Consider the following 14,949-nt stretch of genomic DNA (forward strand, 5'->3'; position numbering starts at 1 on the left):
GCCTAAGGACACCTTCGGAATGATTGTCTTTCCAGATCATAGTCAAAAAAGTGGCACAAGAGGTTTAGAGGAGATCAGAAGGAGCTAGCTGACAAGGCCTGTGCAGGATACCTGTCAAAATCGCAAATGGATGATCATTAGATTTATGTGCACCTGTTGCTGGACTCAGACTGTCAAATGAGTGTTCACTTGCTGTCGGAATTATTGTACATGCTAAAAACTTTTTTTTTTTATGAGATTGTATCTGAAGACTTGGCCTTGTAGAAGATTTGCACTTCATGGATACTGCACGACAATGCAGCAGCTCACACTGCCTTTGTTTGCACAGCCTGCCTGATCTGTACTGATTTGACAATGGTGCTGCAGCCGCTTTACAGTCCCAACATGGCTCCAGTGGAAATTTTTTTCTTTTTGTTTCCTTATTTGAAAACGAACATCAAAGGAAATCATCTTGAGTTGATGGCCAGTATGCAAGTTACTTTGAGGGCTTCTCTGAAGAGCATCCTGATTCATGAGTTACAGAAAGCTTATGATGCATTGAAAGAATTTGAAGTTGTTTGAACCTATCTGAGAATTTTTTATAACAGAGAGGGGGGGGGGGGAGGGGGAGAGAGAGAGAGAGAGAGAGAGAGAGAGAGAGAGAGAGAGAGAGAGAGAGAGAGATTATTTTCTGGACAAACCCTGTAAATTCGTTTGCTTAGCTATTGTTTTACTCAAAGATTCAGCAATAAAATACACACAAGATTCATCCCATAATTTTTTGTTAGTCGCTCATTTGTGCCATTTTTAGCAGTACATAAAAACTGAGAATGATATTAATTACTATACACTGAAGTAGGTACTGATGGCTGTCATAGTGCTCTACTATCAATAGATTGTTCCAAATTCCTGCCCCTTTTACTACCCATACTGTTCGTGTCTTGCCAACTATCACAGCTGCTGCCATTACAGCTTTTATCTTTCTATAAATGCAGCTTTTTTTTGTAGTAACTGACAAATGACTCCTCTTCATCAATACAAGACATCATTAAGTAGCAAAGGCTACAGCAAACAATTAGACTGCCATTTGCCACTAATTGTTGAAGTTCACTCCTGACGGTACCAACAGAACCAGTCATGTTGACTGACCAGAACTACCATTGTCTAACAGCACATTGTTGTTGTTGTTCTTGTTCTTGTGGCGGTGGCAGTGGCAGTGGCAGTGAAGGTCTTCTTGGTCTTGGTCTTCAGGCTGAAAAGTGGTTTGATACAACTCTTCACACTAGTCTCTCCTGTACAAGTTTTGTCACCTCTGAATAGCTACTGCTGACTATATTCATTTGAATCTACATACTGTACTCTTCCCTAGGTCTCCGTCTGCAATTTTTACCCCTCACATTTCCGTCCATTATTAAACCAACAGTTCTTTAAGGAAGATGACATACATCATACCACAACAGAAAATGAAAATAAAATATATGTGGTGTGTATGTAATTATTTACTGCAAAAATTAATCATAAATGATGGAAAGGTCTTGTGCAATAAAATATTTTTCTCATTTACTTAGTTTATTCGACTTCCAAGAATAGAAACCCACCTAACCATATCTCACTCATTCACATTGATGAAAACTGACAAATCCAAATCCATTCTCACAATAAACCACAGGTTGTTCAGTATTCTTATATCAATTAATTACACCCCTCAGTGCAATTATTAAACATATTCGTCTTTAAATTCACATATTTTTCCATCCTGACTCTTGCACCAGATGCCACTCCACTGACTCCATCCCACAACTCACTTCACACATTTGCTGCAGATCAGAATTGTTGACATAACATGACATTGCTCTGACCATCAGAAAAGATGTGAAGTGAGGAAAGTTTTACAAGCCAAGGCTCATCAGCTGGTGCATGCTGTTAGATTAGATTAGATTAATTATTTATTCCATAGACCCATAAAAGAGGGAATCCTCCTGGGTGTGGAACATGTCAGATAAACACATTACAAAAATGTAATTAGAAAAACTTGAGTTTCATTAATTTTAATGATCCTCAGTCAATAAACAGTAAAATTATGTACATGAATTAAATTTAAACTTCTAATATTTACAGCTTTAATACTTACATCTACTTTCATTAAATCCATCATTCAAACATTTGCTAGTTTCTTGGCTATTACAACCAAGTGTTGTCAAAAATTAAATTATTCATTTCAGTGATACTCAGTTAAGAACAGTCAAATTATGTACAAGATTTAAAATTAAACTTCCACTATTTACAGTCTTAAGACTCACATCTGCTTTCCATACATCCATCATTCACACAGTAGGTAGTTACTTGGCTGTTACAACCAAGTATTGTCAAAAACTAAAGTATAATAAAGTTTCATTAAAATGGTCTACTGCACTTGTTGAGAAACTCATGGATGGAATAGAAGGAGTTGGCCACCAAAAATTCTTTTAAATTATGTTTAAATTGTGCCTTGTCTGAAACTAAACTCTTAAAGGCTGCTGGTAACTTATTGAAAATATGCATTGCTGAATACTGGACTTCTTTCTGGGCAAGAGTAAGTGATTTTAAATCTTTATGTATATTGTTCTTATTCCTAGCATTGATACTGTGTACTAAGCAGTTAGTTGGAAAAAGGGATGTATTACTTACAACAAACTTCATTAAGGAATAAATATACTTTAAAGCTGTGGTTAACATGCCCAATTCTTTAAATAGGTTTCTACATGATGTTCTTGGATTTACACTACCCATTACTCTTATTATACGCTTCTGTACTCTAAAAATTTTTTCTCTGTTTGTGGAGTTGCCCCAAAATATGATACCATATGACATAATGGAGTAAAAATAAGCAAAATATGCCAGTTTTTTTATATTTATATCTCCTATGTCTGACATCATTCGCGTTGCAAATACAGACTTGTTTAGGCACTTTAGCAGTTCGTTAGTATGTTGCTCCCAACTGAATTTATTATCAAGTTGTAATCCCAAGAATTTTACACTCTCAACTTCTCTTATTTCCATGTTGTCATATTTTGTACACACACCAGAAGGAAATCTCTTGGAAGTTCTGAACTGCATATAGTGGGTCTTTCCTAAGTTTAATGACAGTGAATTGGCTATAAACCACTTATTAATGTCAGTAAAAATTTGATTAGCTGCCCTTTCTAAATTTATATATGATTTACTATTTATTTCTATGTTTGTATCATCTGCAAATAAGACAAACTTGGCATCTGGTAATGTAACAGATGACAGGTCATTAATATACACAAGAAACAGTAGTGGACCTAGTATGGAACCTTGGGGAACACCACATGTAATTTCTTCCCAGTTAGATGATGTCTGATTGCCTGCTGCTGAAGTGTTACGTAATGACACCCTTTGTTTTCTATTAGTAAGATATGACCGAAACCACTTTGCACTACTAGTGACGCCATATATTTTAATTTACTTAAAAGAATGCTGTGATTCACACAGCCAAAACGCCTTTGACAGGCCACAGAATATGCCAGTTGCCTCTAATTTGTTGTCCAATGAATTAAGGACATTTTCGCTATAAGTATAAATAGCTTTCTCAATATCACAACCCTTAAGAAACACAAACTGTGACTTTGACAGTATGTTATTTTCACTAAGGTGCTTAAGTAGACGCTTGAACATAACCTTTTCAAAGATTTTTTGAAAAAGCTGGCAAAAGTGAGATCGGTCGGTAATTTGACGGCATTTCTTTGTCCCCTTTCTTGTGGAGAGGTATAACTGCAACATATTTAAGCCAGTCCGGGAATCTTCCTATGACAAGTGATTGATTACACAAATAACTTAAGGTTCGACTAAGCTCACATGAACATTCTTTTATTGACTTTGTTGATATGCTAAGACACTATCCAAATAGAACGGTGAATGCTTCAAGAAGAGGAAGCACAATATAGAACAGGGAAATAATGAAATGATGGCATGGTTAAGTGGTTACGGTGATGGACTGCTATTTGGGTGAGCTTTGTTCATTCCTCTCTCCTGGCATTTTTTATTTTTATTTATTTATTTTCTGTTCACTTCATTGAAATTTATGTCTGTGTCGTGGTGTTGTAATGTCTGTTTACAACAGCGAGGTGCAAGTAATGGACCTGTTATGGCAGTTGATTTTGCACAACTACCCTGTTAGCAGCCGAAAGGAAGTGGCTTTTGAATGGGAACCACAAATGTTTGACTACTAGGCGACAAGTCAACCGAATCCTCCACCAGAAAATTCATTTGGTGTATCGTACATAGCCTTAGTGACAGTACGTGTATCATTTGATAGGAATCTCTCATCGACACACCTATTTGGTACAACTGGTAAGTGACTGAGATATACCTCCTTGCCCGATTTAGATATTTGTATGAATGTGAATGTGATCACTCCCAAGGAAATGATGAGAACGTAATAGTTTGTCATATAAACTGCAAGAAATGAATGCAACAGTTTCACAATTACACAGTTTCTCTGTGCTCTGTCAAAACATGTTTTTAACATTTTTGAAGTTACGTTCCACTTTGGAAATCTCGACTCTTAAATTCCTTTGTGTTAACAAAGGTCACACCTGTGTATTTGTTCTTTTTCATTTCTTAAGAAGTCTCTCACCTGTTCTCATTATTCATGGCATTTACATATGATGGTAACATATCCTTACCACATGACTCATTCTATAACCAGTGTATAGTATGACAACTACCAAAACTACAGAAAGAGAAGAAACATTTCAGTGACCAGATGGACAGTTCATGATGTTGTGAAAAATAAATAAATAAATGGCATGAAGGAGTTTCGAATATGGCTCATCCGTTTGCCAGTCCAACATCACGACCACTTACCCATGATGCCGTTGGTGTGTCAGGTTGCTCTTCATTGCAGTTCTTGTTCCTGGACCATTCACTGTTGTTTCTATTTTATTTATTTATTTATTTTTCCCACAGTTCAGTACACATACTTCCTGATTTCGTGCTAGATCTTCTGTGTTCAGCTATTGATGAGCTGTCCACTGATGCCTCTTACCATTAAATCTGAGTGTATGTGATGGCGAGTTTTCCTTGTCGGAATTTGCCGAACAAGCACCTCGTAAGCCATTTCGTCCATGGATGATTTGCATTTCCTTAAGCTTTTTCGTATGAATCTGTCTGGTGTCTGCTTTTTCTATTGTTGTTTCCTGTGCTCATGCACAGGTTGCTCTGGATAGTTACTCCTAGATATTTTGCGGTAGATAGTGTTTCCAGAAATTTGTCTATCAGTTGTATAGTTATACAGCAGTGGATTTCGTTTCCTACTCGTAATGTTTTCTGGACGACTGGAGACTGTGTGGTACTGGGGTGCAAGACTCACATGGCTCTCGCGGGTGATTTAATTACTGTGTGCAGCCGATCTTCTTCTCAGGACAGACGGCTGCATCGATCTTCACAATGTTTCTTCTCCGAAGATTTCATGCTGGTTAGGGAAATAATACTGAACTACTTCTCTACTTTTGAAATGATTTCTTACTCTCAGAATATTTTCATATCAACATCACTATATTTTCTTCTTCACCATAAAACAACTACATAAGTTTCACATGCACTTTCTAGTCTCGCAAATGAACCCTGTCTGGAAAACATTAGTACTTAACATATACCATTACAGACTCTCTTGGTTTTAATAACCCCTGTCAAAACAATTCTTGCTCTTATCAAGTCAAACGACAGAGTATATGAGTCTCTAGATAAAACGTATTTCATTTGTTCCCAACAGTCAGTACTATTTCACTGCCAAAGAGTAGCCCTTGATTACTCCTTGTACTGGACGTACAGCTTCCAAGGTGTGTGCGGTCACCACTTGTCAGTGCTGATAGACCGCCACAACTTTAATCATCTCGTAACACGTGCCCATCCTGCACACACATAAACCGTGGTGCAGTAGACACGTTTCCACTCTCACACACTCATCCTTAAAATATCGTGTGTTCGAGATGGTGAAATACGAGTGTGTCTAGAATTTACCCTGAAATTCTCGAGGCACTAAACTATACATGCACAATATGTTAACATGTTCAGGGTCAACTGGTAGAAACTGGATCATTCATCAGTCTTCTGCAGGTCCTTTTTCAAATCAATACTGTCTTGTGGCATTGTTACTTTTTTGATAGACAACTGCATCAACTGCAAACAGTCTGAAAGAGCTTCCGACACTTTCTGCTAAATCATTCATATACTGTGTCACACATCTCTTCCACTGAACAAGTGATCATAGCTCCTATGGTATGCATTTTAGACCCCATGTTTGTCAGACTTTCTCTCCACACTGTCTCCTTCCAAAATATGGATTCCTGTCATATCCCTGAATATTCCTGTCATATCCCTGAATACAGACCCAGTAGAGAAGTAATCACTGTAACTGTTACTTTGAGACAAGAGAGTCAATGCCAAAAATATTTGTGGTTGCCATGGAACAATGATTGTACCCAAGTGTGCACCTCTTCGTTCTAAGCAACTCTACACCCACAAATGCCTTTCTTCAGGGCTCCAAAAATATGGAAATCAAAGGAGGGGGAATTAGGACTGTATGGAGTGGAGAATATGTGTAAGGGCTTCCCAGCGAAACTCCTGCTCCTTAGTTGAAACAAAAGGCACACTAGTTTCTGGAAAGTCATAATAACCTGTTTCTTTGATTGCAAGAACACACTGTTCATTAACTTTCTGGAACACAGCTCTACAATTAACGCATGGTGATATTTGGGCACTTTCGCATGAATGGAAGCACTGCATCAAATCCAAACACCCGGCACTGTTGACAGAAAGCATCATTCTGTTGCAGAATCATGCCCACCCACATGTTGCCAAATTATTGAGACTACACTGTAGAAGTTTCACAGGGAAGCCCTTACACATAATCCATACAGTCCTGATCTCCCCCATGCAAATACTGTTTTCAAGAACAACATTCAGGGCAGTTAATTTGCTTTGGAAGAGTTGCATGCCTGGGTGCAATCCTGGTTCCATGTGTAACTGCTAACTTTTTTCCCATGAAGGCTTTTTTCACAGTGGGATAAATGTATTGACAGTTATGGCAATTACTTCTGAAATAATAAACAATTTACTTACTTTTTTCCAACTGCCTTGTTTTCATTTCATGGCCCCAGATATATATTTGTTGTTCTTGAGAGTTGCACTGAAATGGAATAGACTGTAAAGTGGAGTGAAACTGATGTTCTTTTTCAGGTATTTTGTCTCGATATCCATATGCAGATCGTCGAGATTTTCCATTCCCTCCATCTGTGCCATTGTTCTGCTTACCTATGGGCTCTACAATAGAATGTTGGCCAGTTTCAGCAACTCAACCACGACCTGTTTTCTCTACATTTGTGCTTACAGTTTCAGATGCAGCTGAAAAGGTTAGTCTGAATTTCTGAGGTTTTCTAGTTAAAGTATGTTTAAATGGAGTGTGTTAGAATATCTTGTAGCGTCATGCAAGAGTTGAAAAGGGTTGATGTAGCAGTGAGAAAGAACAAACATTTCACAATTATAACACTTTTTCTTCAATGAAGAGTCCTCTAACAGCAGAGGTTTGCAAATATGAGTATATAGACATTTCTTGTGTTTCAGGTGTATGGATCAGCAGTAACTTTCTATGAAAGAATTCCTAAGGATGCACTTTCTTCAAAACAACAGGAAGAACTGGAGTTGAATGATGGTGATCAGAAAACTGTGAATATCAATAAATGTATCTGTCTTCTATCACATTGGCCATTCTTCGATACATTTGAAAAATTTCTTGGGTACCTTTACAACATGTCATGTGAAGGTTCTCACAATGTACCCATTGAGAGGTAAGTTCTGGCTAGACATTGACTTCAAATTACATTAAATACACTATAAAGAAAAAATACATTTGAATGTTCTTTTTTTGTTTGAAAATTGTACCTGATAACAGATGACAAAAAAATTACCAGTCTAAAACAGAAAATCTTCAGTCTGAAGTATATGTTAAGTTTCAAAAGTGCTGTTTCACATTACTAATCACTAATGGCATACACTCTGTACAGTACTGCATCAAACACTTGGTAACATATTTGTATACCATTGTCCAGTAATGGAATGGATCAAGGTGATAAGCAGAGTAACTCATTTGCAAAATCCTGTGTTTTTTCCCTTGACAGTTATTATTATGTGTCATACTACAATTATTTACATGCCATGTTTAGGGTGTACATGCCCCCCCAGACAACTGAGAAATTTGGGAAAAACCTGGAAATTTCTCACCTGGGAGAAAACTGGAAAAACCCAGAAATTTTTTAGAATTTCAGGAATTTTACATTGCTTTAGTTTTCAGTTAAATTTTTGTAATTTTGACTGGTTAGAACTGGTACTCCAACAAAGAATTTTACTTTAACCTGCTACTGCAGAATAATACTTAGCAATAAAACATAAACAAGAGAAGAACACAAAAATAAAACTTACATTGCAAAGAAAATGCGTCATTTACACTAATGAAGCATAATGCATGCAAAATGTCTGCCAGTAGCAATAAAGACTATGCAATGCTTCATAATAACAAACTGCTTTTGATGAGTGTGATGTCACAACTGTTTAAATTAGGTTCATTTGAGCAGTTGCCAGTGGGCTCATGCCTATGCACAGAGCTGCAATCACTTATGAACAGCACCTTATCCCGCTTTCGGCTACTGGAAATGTCACTATCAGCTGTATAAGCAGTATCAGCAAGCAAGGAGATGTTAGCTAGAAAAATTTTCCTGGTCTGCTCATTCTGTGTTTGCATGTGCACAGAATATTCTGGGTTGTAGTGGGGGTGGGTGGGGTGTGTTTGTTTTCTGATTTTGCTATTTTCTTTCCATTTACAGCTCTCGCTTCAAATGAAAACAAAATTGTGTTCTGTGACTGGGAGCTATCTAGTGATTTAAAATACGTTTACATAATTACAGAAGACCAAAATATGTTATTAGTTTCAGTTTTCTGAATTTATTTTATTTCCGCATTCTTGGCAATCGAGCATTAATACTCTTGCAGAACAATGAAGTTATTTTTGTCGTTTTGCTAAAGAAATTTGGCTTTCAGTAAGCTTTTCCTCAGAGCTAGTCAGTTTATTTTAAACAAAGTGTTTCATTCCACACTATTGGCTAGTTTCAACTGTTCACTCAATTGGTAGTGCAGGTTTTCATTTCTGCCACATATGACATTATGCCATAATAAAGAACCAAACATGAAATAATACAGTACTGGCACCTCAAGGAAATTGGGATCGCGAAGACCATACTGAAAAGGTTAACACTGGGTAGGGACCTGCTTCATTGTGAATCGGACATACGAATGTGCTATTTCATGCCGAGTTATTCATTTTAGTATGGTTTATGAAATTCTGATGCTCTTGGAGTGTTCTGTGATGTCTTGTTTCTTGTATGACATAATGTAATATGACGTAATGTAGAGTCTAGTTTTGAAATGTGTATGTGCCAAGGACTGCTTTCTTGTTTTGCGTTCGTAATCTAGATAGGATATGATAAAACATGCAGCTTTACTGTATGATTAAATGATGATGGCGTCCTCTTGGGTAAAATATTTCGGAGGTAAAATAGTACCCCATTCGGATCTCCGGGCGGGGACTACTCAGGAGGACGCCGTTATCAGGAGAAAGAAAACTGGCGTTCTATGGATCGGAGCGTGGAATGTCAGATCCCTTAATCGGGCAGGTAGGTTAGAAAATTTAAAAAGGGAAATGGATAGGTTAAAGTTAGATATAGTGGGAATTAGTGAAGTTCGGTGGCAGGAGGAACAAGACTTTTGGTCAGGTGATTACAGGGTTATAAATACAAAATCAAATAGGGGTAATGCAGGAGTAGGTTTAATAATGAATAAAAAAATAGGAGTGCGGGTTAGCTACTACAAACAGCATAGTGAACGCATTATTGTGGCCAAGATAGACACAAAGCCCATGCCTACTACAGTAGTACAAGTTTATATACCAACTAGCTCTGCAGATGATGAAGAAATTGATGAAATGTATGACGAGATAAAAGAAATTATTCAGGTAGTGAAGGGAGACGAAAATTTAATAGTCATGGGTGACTGGAATTCGTCAGCAGGAAAAGGGAGAGAAGGAAACATAGTAGGTGAATATGGATTGGGGCTAAGAAATGAAAGAGGAAGCCACCTTGTAGAATTTTGCACAGAGCATAACTTAATCATAGCTAACACTTGGTTCAAGAATCATAAAAGAAGGTTGTATACCTGGAAGAATCCTGGAAATACTAAAAGATATCAGATAGATTATATAATGGTAAGACAGAGATTCAGGAACCAGGTTTTAAATTGTAAGACATTTCCAGGGGCAGATATGGACTCTGACCACAATCTATTGGTTATGACCTGTAGATTAAAACTGAAGAAACTGCAAAAAGGTGGGAATTTAAGGAGATGGGACCTGGATAAACTGAAAGAACCAGATGTTGTAGAGTGTTTCAGGGAGAGCATAAGGGAACAATTGATAGGAATGGGGGAAAGAAATACAGTAGAAGAAGAATGGGTAGCTCTGAGGGATGAAGTAGTGAAGGCAGCAGAGGATCAAGTAGGTAAAAAGATGAGGGCTAATAGAAATCCTTGGGTAACAGAAGAAATATTGAATTTAATTGATGAAAGGAGAAAATATAAAAATGCAGTAAATGAAGCAGGCAAAAAGGAATACAAACGTCTCAAAAATGAGATCGACAGGAAGTGCAAAATGGCTAAGCAGGGATGGCTAGAGGACAAATGTAAGGATGTAGAGGCTTGTCTCACTAGGGGTAAGATAGATATTGCCTACAGGAAAATTAAATAGACCTTTGGAGAGAAGAGAACCACTTGTATGAATATCAAGAGCTCAGATGGCAACCCAGTTCTAAGCAAAGAAGAGAACGCAGAAAGGTGGAAGGAGTATATAGAGGGTTTATACAAGGGCGATGTACTTGAAGACAATATGATGGAAATGGAAGAGGATGTAGATGAAGATGAAATGGGAGATAAGATACTGCGTGAAGAGTTTGACAGAGCACTGAAAAACCTGAGTCGAAACAAGGCCCCGGGAGTAGACAACATTCCATTAGAACTACTGATGGCCTTGGGAGAGCCAGTCATGACAAAACTCTACAATCTGGTGAGCAAGATGTATGAGACAGGCGAAATACCCACAGACTTCAAGAAGAATATAATAATTCCAATGCCAAAGAAAGCAGGTGTTGACAGATGTGAAAATTACCGAACTATCAGTTTAATAAGTCACAGCTGCAAAATACTAACGTGAATTCTTTACAGACGAATGGAAAAACTGGTAGAAGCGGACCTCGGGGAAGATCAGTTTGGATTCCGTAGAAATGTTGGAACACGTGAGGCAATACTAACCTTACGACATATCTTAGAAGAAAGATTAAGAAAAGGCAAACCTACATTTCTAGCATTTGTAGACTTAGAGAAAGCTTTTGACAATGTTAACTGGAATACTCTCTTTCAAATTCTGAAGGTGGCAGGGGTAAAATACAGGGAGCGAAAGGCTATTTACAATTTGTACAGAAACCAGATGGCAGTTGTAAGAATCGAGGGACATGAAAGGAAAGCAGTGGTTGGGAAGGGAGTGAGACAGGGTTGTAGCCTCTCCCTGATATTATTCAATCTGTATTTTGAGCAAGCAGTGAAGGAAACAAAAGAAAAATTCGGAGTAGGTATTAAAATCCATGGAGAAGAAGTAAAAACTTTGAGGTTCGCCGATGACATTGTAATTCAGTCAGAGACAGCAAAGGACTTGGAAGAGCAGTTGAACGGAATGGACAGTGTCTTGCAAGGAGGATATAAGGTGAACATCAACAAAAGCAAAACAAGGATAATGGAATGTAGTCAAATTAAATCGGGTGATGCTGAGGGTATTAGATTAGGAAATGAGACACTTTAAGTAGTAAAGGAGTTTTGCTATTTAGGGAGTAAAATAACTGATGATGGTCGAAGTAGAGAGGATATAAAATGTAGACTGGCAATGGCAAGGAAATCGTTTCTGAAGAAGAGAAATTTGTTAACATCGAGTATAGATTTAAGTGTCAGGAAGGCGTTTCTGAAAGTATTTGTATGGAGTGTAGCCATGTATGGAAGTGAGACATGGACGATAACCAGTTTGGACAAGAAGAGAATAGAAGCTTTCGAAATGTGGTGCTACAGAAGAATGCTGTAGATAAGGTGGGTAGATCACGTAACTAATGAGGAGGTATTGAATAGGATTGGGGAGAAGAGAAGTTTGTGGCACAACTTGACTAGAAAAAGGGATCGGTTGGTAGGACATGTTTTGAGGCATCAAGGGATCACAAATTTAGCATTGGAGGGCAGCGTGGAGGGTAAAAATTGTAGAGGGAGACCAAGAGATGAATACACTAAGCAGATTCAGAAGGATGTAGGTTGCAGTAGGTACTGGGAGATGAAGAAGCTTGCACGGGATAGAGTAGCATGGAGAGCTGCATCAAACCAGTCTCAGGACTGAAGACCACAACAACAACAACATGATAAAACGGTTGCCCTAAAGACAATAACTCTGTATGTACCCTACAAACAACATGCCACAGTGCTGAACCGTGTCACATGATGCCCCAGTACACAGAAAAAATGCAACAAAAGGCATATGAGCAGAGCAAACATCAAGCACTGGCTACCTACATCATTGTAGCTGCACATATGCAGTATCGCCTGTTTTCTGGCACTCACTGGCAGATGTGAATAGTGGTTTGAGAAGTTTTATTTTCAAAGTAAATTTCCTTTTAGGTGAGATTAATTATTTTACATGTAAGGACCAGCCACTTAGAAAAATTTCAGGCCCAGAAGAGTCACTATTTAAAATTATACTGGCTCTTTTGCATTTGATACATCTTAAAGGGTAACACACCCAAAAAAGACCAGTATTATATGTGGAAGCTTAACTTTCTTGTAGCTGTACTGTATGTATATTAATTTCAACCCTTAACTTTTCCTATTTGTGTGTTTGTGCTTCTAAACAGTGATGTTGCTATTGGTGGATGAATACATCATTTATCTGTGTTATGAAAAGGAAAGTTGCTACTCAGCATATAGCAGAGATGCTGAATCACAGATAGCCACAACAAAAAGACTGCCACAAATAAAGCTTTCAGCAGTAAGGCCTTCATCAAAAATAGGCGACACACGCGCAGATGCAAACACAACCCTCTCACATGACTGCAGTCTTGGGCAATTGAAACCACACTGTGAGCAGCAGCATTGGAGGCTAGCTTGCTGTGTTTTGTGGGATTCGTATTTATACTTTCACAATACAAAAATATGCAGCGTACATGTTGTTGCGCATAAAAGTTCTTTCCAGTGTGCGTTGTTTCTTTGCTGGGTTTTGGTTACTAAATGACCCCCCTGCGGGTCCGGGGGTTAGAATAGACCTGGGGTATCCCTGCCTTTCATAAGAGGTGACTAAAAGGAGTCTTGCAATTTTTGACCCTGTAAGTTCAGGTCCCATTTTATGGTTTGACCTGCCACTTTCCAAATTCTACAGAAGTGCGGGCCATTTGGGGAAGGACGCCTTACATGGTGCATGAGTTATCTATAGTGCCTTTAGATTTGATCTCCTGAACCTCTTGTCATGACTTTGAATCTCCATCTGCAATTCAACTACTTGGGCGAGGTCACTTCCCGGGGTATGTCATCTTCTTCTGTTGCCTCCTGTCCTCATTCGCTCCCATGACAATATTGGATTCCTCTGCACCCAATATCCAGCACGGTAACCAGTCTGTTGTGGTGGGGCCATCATGTACCCATTTGCGGGTAGTCCCCTGACAGCACAGGGATCCCACTGCTGATGCCTGAGCTGTAAACTCCACACGTATGCCAAGGAGTAGATGCCTGTCTTCCTGGGGCATCAGGACTCCCGGCAATGGCCATCATGCCATGTGGCCTTTGCTGTGGCTGGGTGGTGCCCATGGGGAGAGCCCATGAGCGGAGTGGGTCACATCAGGGCGGATGACCCACAATGAAGCAGACTAAATCATCTCTTGCTGGTGACCATACGGCACCAGCAATCTTTAAGAAGGGCAAGATCGAGTACAATGCTGACAGATATGGCCCTAAATCGTTGCTGTCCCTTGCTACACCATGGAAGGAACATAGTGTTACAGAAAGAAGAGAGCCATATTTACCTCAGTATTTAGTCTGTAGCAGAATGGATGGGGACTCCTTTCTACCTACTAAGCCTCAATTGTTTGTTGAACATCTTGACGATAAGTTTGGGGAAGTGACAGTGCTGTCCAAGCAGTGCAGTCTTGATTCAGACACCATCCTCAGCCCAATCCCGGGTGTTACTCACTTATGACTGGCTGGGTGATATTCCTTTTTCCATCACTCGCCATAAAAGCCTCAGTATGGTCCAGGGGTTTCTTTTCCATTGCGACCTCCTCTTGCAGTCTGACGACGAGCTCCGTGCCAATCTAGAACGGCGGGGTGTTCATTTCATCCGGTGCATTTACAGGGGACCCAAAGACAATAGTGTTGCTACCAGTGCTTTCATCTTGGCCTTTAAGGGTGATTCCATGCCTGCAAAGGTCAAGGTGATGGTTTACCACTGTGGCTTTAAACCATATGTCCCTCCCCCTATGCAGTGCTTTAAGTGCTGGAAACTCGGGCACATGTCTTCCCGCTGCACTTCCAGCACCACATGTTGTGATTGCAGACGTCTGCTGCATCCAGATACTCTATGTGCACCTCCTCTCTCTTGTATCAACTGTGGAGAGCAGCACTCCCCCTGCTCGCCAGACTGCACAGTACTCCAAAAGGAGCGGAAAATCATGGAGTAAAAGACCCTGGACCAGTTGTCTTACCAAGAGGGTAAACGTAAATTTGAACGATTACCCCCCGTTCGGTTGACATCCACGTATGCTGCAGCTACATTACCATCACTGTCACAAT

The 14,949-nt window shown here is 39.1% G+C and overlaps 1 protein-coding gene across 3 annotated transcripts in view; it reads left to right on the top strand.

The window, feature by feature from the left end:
• The window catches only part of LOC126198446 (DENN domain-containing protein Crag), a 345,330-nt gene that overhangs the window by 36,400 nt on the left and 293,981 nt on the right, over positions 1 to 14,949 (top strand). For all 3 annotated transcript variants that reach the window (XM_049934770.1, XM_049934769.1, XM_049934771.1), the window contains exons 5-6: positions 7,222 to 7,394; positions 7,606 to 7,829. In XM_049934770.1, the coding sequence (XP_049790727.1) occupies positions 7,222 to 7,394; positions 7,606 to 7,829 (397 nt within the window). The remainder of the gene's footprint in view (positions 1 to 7,221; positions 7,395 to 7,605; positions 7,830 to 14,949) is intronic.

The sequence above is a fragment of the Schistocerca nitens genome, chromosome 8, assembly GCF_023898315.1.
Source record: "Schistocerca nitens isolate TAMUIC-IGC-003100 chromosome 8, iqSchNite1.1, whole genome shotgun sequence".
Lineage (NCBI taxonomy): Eukaryota > Metazoa > Arthropoda > Insecta > Orthoptera > Acrididae > Schistocerca > Schistocerca nitens.